Genomic DNA, 19364 nt, shown 5'->3' on the forward strand with positions numbered 1-19364 from the left:
CGCTTATTCTAGTCCCCTCAGCTTTTAGCCTCTGAGAAAGTATCCATTCCTAACCTTAGAACTGGACAGGACCTCTGAAGCTATCCCACACACCTCTGCATCCTCTGGTCCCAAGGATGGGCCCGGCTTCCTACTCTAAGTAGTGGGATGCTGAATAACCCAAAAGATCTATGTGGGTTCCAAACAGCTTACGCTGAAATTTCAAACAAAAGTTTATATACAGGTTCATTTTTACGGAAAACTCTCAGGATATTCACAGAGGGTCCATGGGACCAACCCTGCTCTCAACACTTCGCAATGCAAGGCTCCGCACCAAATACCACCTACCCAGCCAGACCCTGGACAGCGGTCCCCGCCACAGGTCCTGTTAACTGGGAGAACCATTCAGCAAATCACTCTTCACACTCCATAAACCTACACTGCTGTTATTCCCACCCACACATGCCGTCGACCCCTAGTGGATGAGCTGTGCTCCTCCACAGGCTGAGTGTAGGGGCTGTGCTGCAGAAACTGAGGAGACATCCCTGCCCTCCTGGGAGACACAATTCAATGGTCATATGAATGAGTGACACGCTGTCACCGAGGCCACTGGGCTCCACAGGGAGACACAAGTGCTAGGTCTGGCACAAGTGTTGGGGTAGCCTCCTGAGAGAGTCACATTCCCAGACTATATTCACAGATGTTAGGTCCCGCAGGACAGGGCCAACAGGCTATTCAGCCACACCATAACCCAAGCTTTAATTAAAATAGCAACTGGGGACTGCGCATGGTGGCTCACGCCTATAGTCCTAGCACTTTGGGAGGCTGAGGTTGGCGGATCACAAGGTCAGGAGTTCAAGACCAGGCTGGCCAACATGCAGAAACCCCATCTCTACTAAAAATACAAAAATTAGCCGGGCATAGTGGCAGGCGCCTGTAATCCCAGCTGCTCAGGAGGCTGAGGCTGGAGAATCGCTTGAGCCTGGGAGACAGAGGCTGCAGTGAACCAAGATCATGCCATTGCACTCCAGCCTGGGTGACAAAGCAAGATTCCGTCTCAAATAAATAAATAAATATAGCAACTGGGGGCCAGGCATGGTGGCTCATGCCTATAAACTCAGCACTTTGGGAGGCTAAGGCGGGTAGATTGCTTGAGTCCTGGAATTCAAGATCAGCCAGGGCAACATGGCAAAATCCCATTTCCACGAAAAAATACAAAAACTAATCAAGAGTGGTGGTACGTGCCTATAGTCCCAGCTACTCGGGAGGCTGAGATGGGAGGATCACCTGAGCCTGGGAGGCAGATGTTGCAGTGAGCCAAGATTGCGTTCCAACCTGCTGGCAACAGAGTGAGACCCTGTCTTAAATAAAAAGAAAAAAAGAAGGAACCAGGAACAATTTCTTTGAAAAATCCCACCCCAATCTCCAACCTCATTAAGTCTCACAGCTTCTGGTCTTTCAGTTCTGTTCTGAAATTTTCCCAGATCTGGCAGTAAGTCACCATCAGAAGAAAGGGGGCTCTGTGTCCTATGTTACCTGATCAGTAATGGAAACTCAATTTCCTCTTCTTAGTGCAGAAGAGTGAGCAGCAGCAGACCAGACCCTCAAGGCCAACCATAGACCTGATGGGATGAGGACAGAGAAGAGGCCACAGCCCAGAGGGGCTCCTGGATGGCTGCAGAGCCATGCCAGTGCCAGACAAGGATGGGGTACAGGGAGAATACTACTGCCTGGACCCCTGCCAGAGAAACATAGCTCCCAGCATCCCTGGGATGAACAACAGCTTAGGAGCCTTTTTCACCAAAATTCAGATTCCTGTCCTCCTTTAATATCCACTAGGTGGCGCTGGGTTGCCTCAAGTTCTGAGCTACTCTGCAGCCCACAGATCACAGAACAGGCAGTCCAAGGTTTTGTCTCCTTTCAACTTTCCAGCACAATTCAAACCTAAGAAATCATAGTCCATTCCTCCTTTAGAAATACAGTCAATGGGCTGGGCACAGTGGCTCACACCTGTAATCCCAACACTTTGGGAGGCCGAGGCGGGCAGATCTACAAGGTCAGGAGTTTGAGACCAGCCTGGCCAATATGGTGAAACCCCGTGTCTACTAAAAATATAAAAATTAGCCGGGCGTGGTGGTGTGCACCTGTAGTCCCAGCTACTCGGGAAGCTGAGGCAGAAGAATGCACTCCAGCCTGGGCGACAGAGGGATATTCCATCTCAAAAAAAAAAAAGAAATATAGTCAATGGTTTGGCTTTTATTTATACACATTTTTAAGAGACAGGGTCTCACCATGTTGCTGGGGCTGGAGTACAGTGGCTATTCATTCAGACACCAGCATAGAGCACTACAAGCTCGAACTCCTCAGCTCAAGTGATGGCCTCGACTGTAAGATGGGACTACAGGAACACACCACCACACCAGCTTGGTTTTTATTTTAATTCCAAGTTAGCCTGATTTTTGCTTGTAATCTAATCCTAGTTGAGGCATACACTCAGAATAAGGGAACAATTTCCAAGAAAGAGATTGGAGACCAGGCAATTCAAGACCAGAGGGTAGTAATTCTCTCAACACAGAGAAAACATTAGTGTGATAACAATGAATAAAAGACACGGTCAGACTACATGACCACAAAGGTCCCATTCTCCAACACAGAAGGGGCCAGAAAACAAAGCAATCACCTGGCAAGGGCTGATGTTCTCTCACACCTGGGGAGGCTCAGTCCCCAGGGTCACCAAGAGACAAACAAATGCTAGTTGTAACTTATATCACAAAAGGCAAATCACTCTCTTATATTTAAGGACTTATATTTCCCAGTAGAAGAATGAACAAGGGATCTGAGCAGCGAGTTCACAGCTAAGGCAGGCGGTTCAAACATGTGAAGACATGCATCAATGCATTGCAGGAGAGCTACACAGACACACCATTCCCCACCTATTATCCTGGTTAAGATCCACAATTTCACGAGACTCGATGTTGGCAAAGCTTGCGGGAAGAGGCATCTCATGTGTTGCTGGTGGGAGTGTAGACAGAGGTACAAACCCCCGAGAAGGAAACCCAACATTACAAATGCCATTTTCCCCATTCGTAGTGGCTTTAGGAATTTACCTTACAGATACAGAGGCGCACATACAAAATAACACAGGTGGCCGGGCGCGGTGGCTCAAGCCTGTAATCCCAGCACTTTGGGAGGCCGAGGCAGGCGGATCACAAGGTCAGGAGATCGAGACCACACTGAAACCCCGTCTCTACTAAAAATACAAAAAATTAGCCGGGCGCGGTGGCGGGCGCCTGTAGTCCCAGCTACTCAGGAGGCTGAGGCAGGAGAATGGCGGAAACCCGGGAGGCGGAGCTTGCAGTGAGCCGAGATCGCGCCACTGCACTCCAGCCTGGGCAACAGCGTGAGACTCCGTCTCAAAAAAAAAAAAAAAAAAAAAAAAAAAAACACAGGTAAATGGTTAGCACTGGAAGGCTGGAACAAACTCAATGATGGGGCAGTTGCAGCTCACTAGGCAACCAAAAAAAGAATTAAAAAGTATTTTTAAAATTTTATTTATTTTTTATTTTACTTAAATTTTTTTTATTATTATTATTATATTTGAGACGAAGTCTAGCTCTGTCACCCAGGTTGGAGTGCAGTGGCTCAATCTCAGTTCACTGCAACCTCTGCCTCCCGGATTCAAGCAATTCTTTTGCCTCAACCTCCTGAGTAGCTGGGACTACAGGCATGCACCACCACGCCTGGCTAATGTTTTATATTTTTAATAGAGATGGGGTTTCACCATGTTGGCCAGGCTGGTCTTGAACTCCTGACCTCATGATCCGCCCGCCTTTGCCTCCCAAAGCGCTGGGATGACAGGCGTGAGCCGCCGTGCCTGGGCTTTTTTTTTTATTTTTGATATACGGTCTTGCTCTGTTGCCAGGGCCAGAGTACATGCTACAACCACGGCTCACCGTTATCTTGATTTCCCAGGCTTAAGTGACCCTCCCACCTCAGCTTCCTGAGTAGCTGCAACTACACTCGTGCCACCACACTCAGATATTTTTTTAAAATTTTTTGTAGAAATGGAATCTCACATTGTTGCTCAGGCTGATCTTGAACTTCTGACCTCAAGCAGTCCGCCCACCTCAGCCTCCCAAAGTGCTGGGATTACAGGCGTGAGTCATCACGCCCGGCCTGCTTGTCCACATTTAATAAAGGTGATGTTCAGCCAATATAATCAGAACAATTGTGAGGTCTATATGGTATCCTCAAGGCTTGCTGCCCTCACACAATCAGTGTCACAAATCCCAACTCTCTCAGAGCGAGGAAGAGACAGCTGGCTCCAGCTCCACCCACCGAGCCTCAATTTCCTCATGAGTGACTGGAGTCAGTGACACCCACCTAGTGAAGGCGGGCCCAGAACTTGGTGTTGCATCATTCTCAGTAAAATGTCATTTTGCAGTTGTGTGATTTCAAAACACTTTCAGACTCTCATGTATAACTTCAGACTCGTTTTCTGTTTTAAGAGGAGTCTGGAGATGGTGGTTCCAGCAGACAGAGTGTGTGCTACTCGGCAAAGGGGCTGGCATTTAAAAAACGGCCACCGGCCAGGCATGATGGCGCACACCTGTAATCCCAGCACTTTGGGAGGCTGAGGCGGGCGGATCACACCTGAGGTCGGGAGTTCAAGACCAGCCTGACCAATATGTAGAAACCCTGTCTCGGCCGGGTGCGGTGGCTCAAGCCTGTAATCCCAGCACTTTGGGAGGCCGAGACGGGCGGATCACGAGGTCAGGAGATCGAGACCATCCTGGCTAACACGGTGAAACCCCGTCTCTACTAAAAATACAAAAAATTAGCTGGGCGAGGTGGCGGGCGCCTGTAGTCCCAACTAGTCGGGAGGCTGAGGCAGGAGAATGGCGTGAACCCGGGAGGCAGAGCGTGCAGTGAGCTGAGATCCGGCCACTGCACTCCAGCCTGGGCGGCAGAGCGAGACTCCGTCTCAAAAAAAAAAAAAAAAAAAAGAAACCCTGTCTCTACTAAAAATACAAAATTAGCTGGGTGTGGTGGCACATGCCTGTAATCCCAGCTACTGGAGAGGCTGAGGCAGGAGAATCTCTTGAACCCGGGAGGCGGAGGTTGCTGTGAGCTGAGATCACACCATTGCACTCTAGCCTGGGCAACAAGAGCAAAACTCCATCTCGAAAAAAATAAACAGAAATAGAAGGAAAAAATAAATTACAAAACGGCCACCAAGGTCACTTCTTTCAAGAGCAGCCACATGACTATCCCTTCCCAGTCCTCTCTGGCCCTAACCTCAGGGAACTCTGATGCTCATACCCCAGGAGAATAGTGGTCAGTACCAGAGAGCCCTACCTGTTGACACTGTTCCTCAGGCCCCAGCAGCCTGGCCCAGAAGAAGGATGTTAATAAGCACACCCACCTGTCTTACCTGTCGTAAGCTTCCTTGAGGTCCCTGGCCAGCTTGCACTTGGGCAGGATGTGATGGAATGGGGACTGAGGACCTTCATTTCCTACAAGAATCACAACACAAGATTTACAGCTCCCAAAGCAAGGAAACTTTTTGTTTTTGTTTTTGAGACAGAGTTTCACTCTTTTTTGCCCAGGCTGGAGTACAATGGCACAATCTCGGCTCACTGCAACCTCTGCCTCCCGGGTTCAAGCAATTCTTCTGCCTCAGCCTCCCAAGTAGCTGGGACTACAGGCGCCTGCCACCACACCCAGCTAATTTTGTATTTTTTACTAGAGATGGGGTTTCACTATGTTGTCCAGGCTGGTCTCGAACTCCTGACCTCAGGTGATCCGCCCACCTCGGCCTCCTAAAGTGCTGGGATTACAGGCATGAGCCACCACGCCCGGCCTTTTTTTTGAGACAGGGTCTCACTCTGTCACCTGAGCTGGTGTGCAATGGTGTGATCATAGCTAACTTCTGTCTCAACTTCCCAGGCTCAAGCGATACTCCCACCTAGTTGGGACCACACACATGCACCACTAGACCTGCTAATTTTTTTTTTTTTTTTTTTTTTTTGAGATGGAGTTTCACTCTTGTTGCCCGGGATAGATTGCAATGGTGTGATCTCAGCTCACTGCAACCTCTGCCTCCTGAGTTCAAGCAATTCTCCTGCCTCAGGCTCCCAAGTAGCTGGGATTACAGGTGCCCACCACCATGCCTGGTTAATTTTTTTGTATTTTTAGTAGAGACAGGTATTCACCATGGCCAGGCTGGTCTCGAACTCCTGTCCTCAAGGGATCCACCCACCTGGGCCTCCCAAACTGCTGGGATTATAAGCATGAGCCACCACACCTGCCCTAGACCTGCTGATTTTTAAATTTTTTGTAGAGATGGAGTCTCGCTATGTGGCCCAGGCTGGTCTCAAACTCCTGGGCTCAAGTGATCCTCCCATCTCGTCCTCCCAAAGTGCTGGGATTACAGATGTGAGCTACCACGTCTAGCCAAAAAGTCTTTTATTCATCCTTTTTCATAAATTTCTAACAAAATATATGCAGACTTAAAATTTTTTTTACTTCCTGTGATAAAGTCACAGACTCTAAAAAGACAATGTTTAAAAAAACAAAACTTTTGGATCGTTATTATAATTATAATTAGTACACAATTGGCCAAAACAGAAACATATTATAAATTTGGACAGATAATTGCCAAACATAAAATGTTTTTCTTTTGTTTTTTTGTTTTTTGAGACAGGGTCTCACTCTGTCACCCTTGCTAGAATGCAGTGGTGCAATCTCAGCTCACTGCAACCTCCGCCTCCCAGGGCTCAGGTGACTCTCCCACCTCAGCATACCGAGTAGCTAGAACTATGGGCACACATGACTGTGCCCGGCTAATTTTTGGGTTTTTTTGGTAGAGGCAGGATTTCACCATGTTCCCCGCACTGATCCTGAATTCCTGAGCTCAAGCAATCTACCCGCCTCAGCCTCCCTAAGTGCTGGGATTACAGGCATGAGCCACCACACCCAGCCACAAGTAAATTTTTACTGAAAATGCACCTGAGTCAGAGAGGCTGTTCTTTTATTATTTGTTCATGTCAATAGCTACTTTTACTTATTGCTACAACAACTAGGTCTGACTTTAGTTTTGTCCTAATTCTCTCTTTTTTATAGATGTGCTTGCCAAAGAAAATGGAGATGGAGAGTTTGTTACAGGCGTCCCTCTGTTTTGAAATCTTTACAGTAGGCCAAAAACCACTCAATGTTCTATCTGCAAACATTATTTTTAATAATTGGTTATTTGATAGCCCAGTTAGGTCCTCCTTCAATCTGGCTGAAAGCAAAGAACTGGAAACTGTCCACCTCACCAGCTGGGTATTTCCAACGCCCTCTCCTGCCCTGGGGAGTAAATACTTTCTTCAACATGTCCCACAGGGCCAGGGCTAGGCAGAGCTGCCTGACCTATGTGAACAGTGATCATGCAGCAGTGTGTGGAAAGAAAGAACATTTCTGGTTGGGAAATCTATTTCAGTACATCCATCCAGGAAAGTTCATCTACAAATGCGCCCCTTGGGAGTCTTCCTGTGCCCCCACAGGCACAATTGGTCCAGTGTGAAGATCATGTAACTTCTCTTAGCCTTAGTTTCCACATCTGCAAAATGGGGATGATCATGGACCCTGCCTTGCAAAGCTATTGTGAGGACTTCATTTTCAATGCCCAGCTCACCAAAAGCTGATGCTTGCAAGCTTCTGACTGCTCTGCTGGTGTTGGGGTGGGTGAGGCCCCACCAACACGTGCACCATTAACACTGAATGACAGCCCTCCACAGAGGTCTGCACTGCAGAGAGGCCACCAGCCAGCCCAGACACACGCCCATCACGCCCTGCTGCACTCACCATCAGCCATGGCGGACACCTCATCCTGGAGCGCCAGGATCAGCTTGGCCTCCCGGGTGAGGTACTGGCAGCGGCGCTCCTCGTGCTGCAGCACAGTGGCAATGCGACGGGACAGGTTATGCAGACAGTTTATCACTGACGGGTCTGCATTGGCCTGCGGGAGAGAGACCATGCACAGACTCAAACGTATGCACAGGGACACAGCTGGACAGTTTAAAAGGAGCTAATACGTGTACACAGCAAAATCTCAAACCATGAAAGAAAGTGTCTCTACTCCTTTCCCCCAGGCTCCTTTGCAGAGGCCATTGCTGCTCATTTCCTGAGTCCCCTCCAGGGCCCATCCACAGAAACGCTGGCTGTCAGCTCCCATGCTCTATTCCTGGGAGTGGCTGCCTGAATAGTAGCAGAGATGGCTCTGGAAATGTTGCTCTTAAGAACGAACAATGGTGCCTCCCTCACAAAGGACTGAATGGAAGAAATTAGTGAGCCATGTCACAAACTAGGAATAGAGCCTGCCCTGAGCAAAGACCCTGGTAGTGTCTGTGGTCACCACTGTACTGCTGACTACTGGTAGGCAGAACTAGTCTACAATATGTAAGAATTCAGTCACAACAGGCCACATTACTACAGGGACGCACAGTACAAAAACAGAGGTGCCTGGCCAATTGTTCACTGAATACTTTTGGTCCTCAAGGATGCGAAGCTCTTCCCAGCAGAAGTGACACTGGTTAACAAGAAAACCAGCAGGCTCCTGGCCCACATCTCTGCCCCAGCACTCCTTCTGCAACCATGTTGACTGGGTCAAAGGACAGTGCAGGAGGCTCTCAGGAACAAGAGGGGCCCTCGCCCCTCTGGAACCTATCAGGCACCACAGTCAGCCAGGCAAGCACATCTGCCCAAGCCAAGGGCGGAGGCATGCAGCTGTGGGGATCTGTGAAAACATCTGAGGGAGCAGATAACTGGGCCAACCATGACTCAGTGCTTCTGGAGGCCAACAGGACTGCTGAATCATCCTGTGGGGGTGAAGATGGGACAAGGGAAAGGGGTGAATGGTACTGCTGATTACAACCTCTGGTGCTGCCTCCTCCTCCTGTTTATCTGAGAGGGAAGGCCATGCCCAAAGTGTTCACAGCCAGGCTTCAGGGGCAAAGCCTGACCCAGACAGTAAATACTTTCTTCACGTGGAGCTGAAGAAATTCTCTATACTCTCATCAGATCCCATGTTCACAAACAGAACTCACACCTGGGTGGACTTACAACAAGGCAGCATCCCTTGCCAGAGAAAGGACCGACTGGTGCTCCCATGCCATGCCCACCACTGGGCAGCAGGCCTACTCCTCCATGTCAAGGGCATCCCCTCAACAGTGTCCCTGGAACCAAAGGGCTGACATATGGGGTATATACAATTGCCTCAAAACAAAACACCCATTTAGAAGAAGAATCTGTGTACAAATACTTCTATGAGCAAAGCAAGGAGGAGGAGAATGATCCTGGATATGTGATTATTCAGCTGAGGCACAACACCGTCCATGAGTTGGATGTCCAGGGCCCATATACTTGACCTTTCCAGACATACAAGGGGATGCAGTCCCCAGTGACGCCCAATGACCTGCACTCCGTGCAAACCCAGCATGTCCGTTTGCAAAGGTCTGACACTGAGTGAGGGACATGCTGAGAAAGGTAACACCTAGGGTGTGCCAGCACTAAAAGGAACTCTTAGAGACATCGTATTTTCACCATACACAACGTAAAAAGGCATGAAGTTTAAGGCGTCATCCATGAGACCTTCTCATCCCCAAAACTTGTACCCAAAGAGAACCAAGCCTTCAGAGTTAACTTCTAGTTTACAGGAAACACAGGGCCAGAGAGCAAGTCTGACTGCACAATGAGATGAATCCAAATGTGGAACATTTGATGGAACAAAGGAAGGGGAGACCTCTGGATTGGCAGAGACATAAAGACACCATGTGCACTAGCTGCACCGGGTTTGCATCCTGGTTCAGACAGTCCAGCTGCGAAAATGCTTTAGCAATCAGGAAAAGCTTCAGCGGAGCAGGTATTAGGTGATGCCAACTTATTACAGTAAATTTTTTCAGATGTACAAAGGGTATCATGGCCAAAAATTAAGTGCCCATATTTTACACAGATACCTTCGGAAGTATGTAGGGATGAACAGACATAAGGTCTGGTACTTGCCTTGAAATAGAGAGAGGGAAGGAAATATATGGAACCAGGGTATAAAGGCACCTGAGACAGGCATATAAGGTTTATCAGTCTGCTTTCTCTAGTTAAGGGTTTAAAATTGTTCAAAGTAAAAAAAAAAAAAAAAAGGATACATATATATTTTTTAAGATAGGGTCTCACTCTGTTGCCCAAGCTGGGGTGCAGTGGCATGATCACTGCTCAGTGCCACTTTGACCTTCCAGGCTCAGGTGATCCTCCCACTTCAGCCTCAAAAATAGCTGGGACTACAGGCGCGCATCAACATCCCTGGCTAATTTTTGTATTTTTTGTAGAGACGGGATTTCGCTATGTTGCCCAGGCTGGTCTCAAACTCCTGGGCTCAAGTGATCCACCTACCTTGGCCTCCCGAAGTGCTAGGATTACAGGAGTGAGCCACTGTGCCTGGCCAAAAGTGTATATTTTAAAAAGAAACACTTGTCCACCCAAAAAATACAAACTCTTACATTATCCAAATTTCTCCCACTTGTCAATATCACCGCCAGCTGAAGCCCTAGACTATCTTGTTTCCTGTTGTTTTTTTTTTTTTTTTTTGAGATGGAGTTTCGCTCTTGTCACCCAGACTGGAGTGCAATGGCGCGATCTTGGCTCACTGCAACCTCTGCCTCCCGGGTTCAGGCGATTCTACTGCCTCAGCCACCCGAGTAGCTGGGATTACAGGCATCCACCACCACACCCGGCTAATTTCATATTTTTTAGTAAAGACAGGGTATCTCCATGCTGGTCAGGCTGGTCTCAAACTTCTGACCTCAGGTGATCCACCCACTTCGGCCTCCCAAAGTGCTGGGATTACAGGCGTAAGCCATTGTGCTCAGCTCCCGTTGCTTTTACCTGTCCATAATCAATCCATACTTCTCCAGGTTCTGGTCTGATCTCCATTTCTCATCCTCAATGGCAAGAGAATGGGTCAGTGTATAATAATTACCACATTGTTTAATCATTCCCCAAGTACTAGACACCACGATTATCTCCAGTTTAATTACTGTTATAAAAATCTTTATTCTTGGCCGGGCGCGGTGGCTCAAGCCTGTAATCCCAGCACTTTGGGAGGCCGAGTCGGGCGGATCACGAGGTCAGGAGATCGAGACCATCCTGGCTAACACGGTGAAACCCTGTCTCTACTAAAAAAAATACAAAAAAATCTAGCCGGGCGAGGTGGCGGGCGCCTGTAGTCCCAGCTACTCGGGAGGCTGAGGCAGGAGAATGGCGTAAACCCGGGAGGCGGAGCTTGCAGTGAGCTGAGATCCGGCCACTGCACTCCAGCCTGGGCTACGGAGCGAGACTCCGTCTCCAAAAAAAAAAAAAAAAAAAAAAAAAAAATCTTTATTCTTGCTGAGAACAAGCCGGGGGGAAATCTTTATGCAGTTGTAAAAGTTGCTTGTTTTCTTGATAATACTCCTAACAGTGGGATTGCTAGATCTAAGGGCATCATATGCTCTGCTGTCACTGTTCCCCAGAGCTGAGGGCCTGCCTGCAGCATCCTGGGTGGGGCTGTGGCTGCTTCTCATCGACTGACCCACAGGGGTTATCGGTGTTGACAGGTGGACATTTGTCATGGATTTTGTTTATTCATTTGCTTGTTTTTTGACTTACTTCATTTTTCTTTGTGACTCTTTATATTATGTAATTATGTAAGAAATACAAAGATACTATGAAAATGCAAATACTACAAAAGTGTATCAAGCATAAAGGGAAGAACTTCTCCCAGAACCCTATGCCCCAGAAGCAATTAACAAATCATTTTGTTTTAATTTGTAGCTCCTTATTTACCAACAAGGCAGGCCTGTCTTAAAAATTAAGCTCCAGCTGGGCGTGGTGGCTCACGCCTGGAATCTCAGCACTTTGGGTGGCCAAGGAGGGAAGATCATTTGAGCCCAGGAGTTCAAGATCAGCCTGGGCAATAAGGTGAAAACTCACCTCTACAAAAAATACAAAAATTAGCAGGGGCCGCACGCAGTGGGTCACGCCTGTAATCCCAACAGTCTGGGAGGCCAGAGTGGGAGGATCACCTGAGGTCAGGAGTTCAAGACCAGCCTGGCCAACATGGCGAGACCCCGTCTCTACTAAAAATACAAAAATTAGCTGGGCATGGTGGCGTATGCCTGTAATCCCAGCTACTCGGGAGGCTGAGGCATCAGAGTCACTTGAGCCTGGGAGGCGGGGTTTGCACTGAGCCAAGATTGTGCTACCACACTCCAGCCTGGGTGACACAGTGAGATTCTGTCTCAAAAGAAAAAAAAAAAAAAGAGAATAACTGCTAATGGGTATGGGGTTTCCTTCTGGGGTGGTTAAAGTGTTCTAGATCTAAATAGTGGTGATGGTTATACAACATGAATGTACCAGATGCCACTGAAGCATAGCCTTCAAAATGACAAATAGTGTCATGTGTATTTTACCAAAACAAAAAGTGGTAAACAATGAAGTGCAGTCTGTCTGCACCCCAAGAGGGGCCAGCACCACGACCACTGCAGTCCAAGCTCCGAGTCAATGACACGCTCGTAGGAAGAAAGAGCTGCTTCTCCCCAGCCCCACTCCCTGATCTTAACCATTTATATAAACACTCACCCTCAGTGCAAACACCACATTAAAAAGAATCATAGTAGGTGCTTCCCTCTTCGGGGAAGGATCTGTTTTGGAGACCTGTAAAAGATGCATAATTCTAATTAATTGAGACGACTTTCTAAGGAAAGAAGCTGTTTAGAGCTATTCTACTTCAGGCATAGGAAAAGTCCCCAGAATATGGCACCAAGGTCTTGGAAAAGCAATGAATGCCTTTGTTCTAGAGGCGTGCCTACTGCATGGACAGTCACAACTATGACAAGAGTGAGAAGGTCAGTGCTCTGACCCCTCCACCCCCACAACCGCTAACAGAAGTGAGCTGACAATGCCCACAGGGGACGGGGATGGGATGGAGAGGGGCATAAATGGGTGGATGACCCAGACCACACCCCCACTGCTGTCCCGTGTGTCCACCTGCGTCCACCCAGGCTGTATCTGCTAAGTATGACGCATACTGAGAACAATTTAGGGACAAGACAATGATCAGGGACAGCCAAGTCCTGAGCAGGGCCCAGGTGAGGCAGGCCAGCAAGTCCTAATCTCTGTACTCCCCGTTCTGGCATCTAGCCAGCTTCACAAGGACCAGGGCACTCAAGTGAAGCATTCCAAGGGGCACAAGGGAACTCTTCAAAGCCAACTACAAGTTCTGCCACCAGGGGGAGCTGGGGCCCCAGGCGGCCCTTGCACTCATCCCCTACCCCTGACTGCAACTCCTGTCTACAGGGTGTGACCGCAGGCAGGCTGCCAACTCTCCCCTCCATTGCCTCCAGGTAGGGGACTGTGCCCCAGCTGTGGGGGCTGTGATGAGAAAGGAGGGTGAGGTCCAGGGGGCCAGGCACATCAATGGCCTCAGAAACTCCTTCCATGGAGGTTCACGAATAATACCACAGAACCTCACACAATTGCTGGATCTGTATAAATGTAGCTAAATCCTATGTTATGTGTTCTACCCTTCAGAATCTGAGTAATGCCATCACTGATCCTGCCTATATGCAGAGAGCTGACTGGCAGGCTCTGGTGTACAAGTTCCCTTCATCCTGCTAGCAAGATGAATTCCTCAGTGCTATGACACTGATTCATCAGAGAACACATAGAGAGGGTTTAGCAGAAAAACAAGTGCTAAATAATACTAATATTACCTACTAGAGTGTCTTGTAATAAATAAGAGGAAATGCTTGCACCACATTGTAGAAAATTCAAGGGTCTGACAGATGCTAGTTAACTCATCTTGGCCTCCCCTGGAAACAGACATCCTATATATAAAGGGCAGGACCACAGTCAGTAGAGACCTAGAATGCAGACTGCAAAAGCTAGGGGCAGGGACTGAAGCACCTGTCTTCAGGGGCAAGAACACCTGTCTCTTTTTCCACTGGCCTCTCAGGGTTTATGAAGATGCACAATTCATAGCAAGTGTCTAATCAGGTCTCCTGCCTAACAGTTACTTTCACCAGAGCTGGTGTCAGCCTCAGTTTTGAGCCCCCCAGAGCCAGAATGGACCAGGCCTGCCAGCCCAGGGAGAGCCACATCTACCTAGAGGGTCTTTGCGTGCCCAGGGAGAACCCAACCTGCCCAAGGAGAGTCCTATCTGCCCAGGGAGAGCCACACCTGCCCAGGGAGAGCCATACCTGCCCAGGGAGAGCCATACCTGCCCCAGAGCATGCTGTAGCAGTGTTGGGTGCCCAACAAACCGCACATTATCAATCTTCAGTTCAAATTTTTGGCCACACATTTCAGACTTGGTTGCCAAAATTGTTGCCAGAATAACATCTGAAAACCTTAAAATTTAAAAGAGGTAGAATAAAAATAAGTTAACAAAGTACCACAGCACCATGCCCTGCTGGCCCCAGAGCGGAAGGGTCTCAGTAAACTGCACCTTCATGGAGTTGCTCTGCCCCGACTGCTGATGAAAGCTACTAACAGTTGCCCTTCTGTAGCAATCCCAGAGGTTACGGATGTAAGATCACCAGAATTACAAGGTAAAAGGCATGAGAAGCACAGACTGAAGGCACATGCTGTCATTTTTTGGCATGCTCTATTAAATTCAGGAGAGAAGCAGTTGCAGTTTGCTTTCAAAGGGAGGATCAGCTGGAGCCAGCACTGCCCTGAGGAGCCGCTCTTTAAGGGTCACAGGCAGAGGGGGCCTCTCCCAATTATACTCAGGTTTGCTGGGCTGCACCTTCAACTCCCAGGACCCTGGCCCTTCACCCACAGAACCGCATGGAGGGCAAGGGGACGGTGCACAGGGAGGCGTGCAGAGCGCTGACTTCCTTCCTCATAGCGTGGCTGCCCAGCCATTCTCTTATCCCCAACACTTAAACTTCCCAGTTTTTATCATGGAAGAAACTTTGTGTAAGATGTGCAAGCCCACCGTGATCACAGCTATTTCCAAATGGCAGAAATACAGGGTTGTACGGGTGCCATGGAAAAGTGGGAACAGCTGTGGTGTGGGAGGGAGGGCATCCCTTTTCAAGATCATCTGTGCCCTTATGTCTCCTTACTGGCAATGCTGATGTCTCCTGCCTGGGGGGATCCGGATAAGGGAGCATCACCGGCAGGGGTGCTGTGGGTGGTGCTGACTCTTATCTTAGAACCCAGGGCTCTGAAGGCTCTAGAAACACAAATGTACTACCTCTGATCTGGACCCAGAAGGGAGAGAAGTCCCATGCATATCTCTCCACCCAGGAAAAATATTTCTAATATCTAGGTCAGGAGGATACAGTATCTTGGGGAAGGCAGCTCTAGCCTCCCTGGGGCCATATTCTGCCCCTGGACAGGGGGACCCCCTAAGGTCCTAGAAGAGACCATTGAGGACAGACATTTTAGTGTGATCCCTGGTCATGCTTCTTCCCTGGAGGCCCTCTTGGCGAAGGGGTGGGAGAGACTAACATAACTCCTCCATATTGTGATAAAAAAGGAAGGTCTGCTTTGAAATGCACTGTAGCTCAGCTCTGTAATAGCAAATGGCAAGTAGCTACAGGATTCTTTGCAAGTCTACCATGGGCTGTGGGGCTCACGCTGTTTTCCAGCCTTCCTCCTGCACTGGCACGACCCTCTAACCATCTGAAGTCACCCCAAACAAGCCCACAAACAAACCACATACGAGGGTTTGGTCAAACCTATTTGTGCCATTTGGAAACAGCCTCTCAACCCAGTCAGGTTGCAGTTGGACCTTCTGAAATCAATCTCGTTAGAGATATCCTGGGAAATGCAGGACCCACAGCCAAGTCCTCAGCAACCCACTGCAGGTCTCTCCTGCAGAGATGGAGGATTCAAGTGCCTTACACCACAGGCATAACATGCTGTCCTCAAAAACCCTAAATGGCTCACTCTGTCCTATAACTCCCATGTGTGGGACATGGTAATGTTGAAGGAGGGGTTGAGGTATTAAACCACCACCAAACACTTCGGCTCTAGCAACTGACCCAGGGCCAACACCTCACCTCCTATCTAAACAGTGCCCCTCCACTCTGCCACCAAGTGACTCAGGGACACAGAGATAACAGAAAAATAACCACCACCACTCCAGAAAGGTCCCTTGCTCTGACAGCCCAAAATCTCCACTAAAAACTGCTGCTCTGTCATAAAGAGTCACGGCCATGTCTCAGCCTCAGTCCTCAAGCACCAGTCCAGGGACCAAATTTAGTTTGGCTGTAAGATGGTTCCTGGGATTTTCAGAGGCAAGCAGTGGTAGCCCAATTCACATTTATAAATACCTAAACTTCAAGGCGCCCTCACAACAGCCAAATAAAAGGCGCTTTCCCTGCTAGAGGCCAGGGTCTGCAGAAACAGCCAACTGGAAATCTGTGAGCTGAAGTAAAAAAGTCACATTGGGCTGGGCACGGTAGTTTACGCCTGTAATCCAAGCACTTTGGGAGGCTGACGCAGGTGGATTACCTGAAGTCAGGAGTTCGAGACCAGCCTGACCAACATGGTGAAACCCTGTCTTTACTAAAAATACAAAAATTAGCCAGGTGCAGTGGTACACGCCTGTAGTCCCAGCTAGTCGGGAGGCTGAGGCAGGAGAATCGCTTGAACCTGGACAGCGGAGTTTGAAGTGAGCGGAGATGGTGCCACTGCACTCCAGCCTGGGTGACAGAGCAAAACTCGTCTCAAAAAAAAAAAAAATCACATTGACTTAGTGGCTGTTCATGGAGCCCTCTGAGGCAGCCAGCAGGGTGGTAGTTAGCCACTCTGTTTATCTGAGCAAATCCGGCCCACAGAGAAATCTATTCCTCACACCTTAATATTACACACATATAATGACAGAACACTTTTTTTTTTTTTTTTTTTTGAGACAAAGTCTTGCTCTTGTCCCCCAGGCTGGAGTGCAATGGTATAATCTCAGCTCACTTCAACCTCCGCCTCCCGGGTTCAAGCGATTCTCCTGCCTCAACCTCCCGAGTAGCTGGGATTACAGGCGCCCACCACCACGCCCGGCTAATTTTTGTATTTTTAGTAGAGACGGGGTGTCACCATGTTGGTCAGGCTGGTCTTGAACTCCTGACCTCGTGATCTGCCTGTCTTGGCCTCCCAAAGTGCTGGGATTACAGGCATGAGCCACTGCGCCCAGCCCCATGACAAAACACTTGAGTGGCTTTTAATTTTTTTTTCCCTGGAGACGGAGTCTTGCTCTGTCACCCAGGCTGGAGTGTAGTGGCGCAATCTCGGCTCACTGAAGCCTCCGCCTCCTGGGTTCAAGCGATCCTCCTGCCTCAGCCTCCCAAATAGCTGGGATTACAGGCCGGCGCCACCACGCCCAGCTAATTTTTCGTATTTTTTAGTAGAGACGGGATTTCACCACATTGGCCAGGCTGGTCTTGACCTCCTGACCTCGTGATCTGCCCGCCTCGGCCTCCCAAAGTGCTGGGATTACAGGCGTGAGCCACCGCACCCATCTGGCTTTATACTTTATATAGTGGGTCTGGTAAAGTAATATGCATAAAGACAGAGTTATATTCATGATATTAGGGGTGGGGCAAAACTTACAAACAGCAAACTGAACCATAAACAAAGTGTCTTTTTGTTTTATTGGCTTCCAACATTTATAAAAATCCTTTTCCCTCATTTTGATGGTGAAAGGCCTAATAAACGTACCGCAATACAATAAAACATCTGTTACAAAAACTGAATATTCCTGGAATAACTTGGATATTCAAGAGAAACACGTTTAGGAAGATGAACCAACCCAGCCAGAAAACAGGCCAGACCTTCTATCACTGCCAAGCTATTCTGGAGCAGGGCTTGCTCTCCAGCTTGGGCAAAAAAAGGGATGGAAGGACATCCTGGAAAGGAGCTCAACTCTGCTCCCCCCACCCACCTTGCTAGAAGCTCACAGATGCTGTGTGTACCTCCAAGGCCCAGAGGACAGGCACTGTCAAGGGGAATGGAAGAGTCGCGCTTCATCCACGCCCTCCGGACAAGCAACGTATCAATTCTATGAGAACATTTCTGCCTCTATTAAGCACACTCAATAGCATCTAGGCCTGAGCATCACACTTACTACCTAACCCTTGGGAGAGGCCACCACAAAACCCCTCAGAAATATAAAAACAAGGAGCAACAGTCACAGGTCTCTCTAGGGTGGCAGCTGCTTGCCCACCACCCTCACAGGACTACGTGTGCCTACCTGGAGGAAGAGGTTTGTGTGACATGCCTGGTCCCAGAAGTCTCCCGGGTGCCAGCCTTGGCCTCTCAGGTGATGTGAAACAGCTAAATGACTGGGTGGAGAAAAAGCGGGGGTGGTGGAAAGTCTGGGCATTCATGGGGGAACTGGGGCAGGGAGGTCCACGCCTGTGTGCCTCATCAGTCACTCTCAACATTGAGGGAAACCAGGAATTAAGCACAATTAAAGACGAGAAGGCAGCGGAATCAAGACAGAAAGATGGTGGAGAGGTCTCGGTCTTACCCTGCAACCAATTGCTCATCGGTTGGAGGACATGGCTCGCTGAAATGGGAACAGGACCATCAAGACCAAACAAAAACATATCGCTTTTTTAAAAACCATGAAAACTTACAAGCCTATTTTATAAAAAAGTGTACTAAAGTCTAGCAGAAGTGCCACCATTAAGCATTACCATTGAGCATCATGACTAAGCAACTTACCAGACAAGAAACAGGGTCACACACACCCCAGGCTGAGAAACAGGGTCACACACTCCCCACACTGAGAAACAGGATCACACACTCCCCACACTGAGAAACAGGATCACACACTCCCCACGCTGAGAAACAGGATCACACACTCCCCACGCTGGGAAACAGGGTCACACACTCCCCACGCTGAGAAACAGGGTCACACACTCCCCACACTGAGAAACAGGATCACACACTCCCCACACTGAGAAACAGGATCACACACTCCCCACGCTGAGAAACAGGGTCATACACTCCCCACGCTGAACTCTTACCATGGGGTTTTCTCACTAAAGGTCAAACTCTCACACAGAAGTACGGGCTGGGCAGGAATGAAAGTCGTTTTTCAGAAGTAAGCACAAGGCTGGAAAAGCTGGGTCAGACCCAGCGCCATATGTATTAGCTGGATGCCTGTGCACAAGTATCTCATCTTCTCTCTCTTTTTTTCCCTTTTTCTTTTTTGTCTTCAAAAGAGATGGGGCCGGGTGCGGTGGCTCACGCCTGTAATCCCAGCACTTTGGGAGGCCGAGGCGGGCGGATCACGAGGTCAGGAGATCGAGACCATCCTGGCTAACATGGTAAAACCCTGTGTCTACTAAAAATAC

The 19364-nt window shown here is 48.8% G+C and overlaps 1 protein-coding gene across 13 annotated transcripts in view; it reads right to left on the minus strand.

Annotated features, from left to right (window-relative positions):
* Positions 1–19364, minus strand: part of NPRL3 (NPR3 like, GATOR1 complex subunit) — a 63893-nt gene that overhangs the window by 26781 nt on the left and 17748 nt on the right. For 5 of the 13 annotated variants that reach the window (XR_012429556.1, XM_074028325.1, XM_074028322.1 and 2 more), the window contains 4 exons: positions 14273–14402; positions 12634–12708; positions 7828–7981; positions 5414–5495 (listed from right to left, as the gene is read on the minus strand). Coding sequence is in view for 10 of the 13 variants with exons in the window: in XM_074028322.1 (XP_073884423.1) it covers positions 5414–5495; positions 7828–7981; positions 12634–12708; positions 14273–14402 (441 nt within the window). In the remaining 3 variants the exon portion in view is untranslated. Of the gene's footprint in view, positions 1–5413; positions 5496–7827; positions 7982–12633; positions 12709–14272; positions 14403–18253; positions 18346–18532; positions 18572–19364 lie in introns of those variants that run through there. The other 8 variants (XR_012429557.1, XM_074028326.1, XM_045381990.3 and 5 more) reach the window with 3 other exon arrangements.

The sequence above is a fragment of the Macaca fascicularis genome, chromosome 20, assembly GCF_037993035.2.
Source record: "Macaca fascicularis isolate 582-1 chromosome 20, T2T-MFA8v1.1".
NCBI lineage: Eukaryota > Metazoa > Chordata > Mammalia > Primates > Cercopithecidae > Macaca > Macaca fascicularis.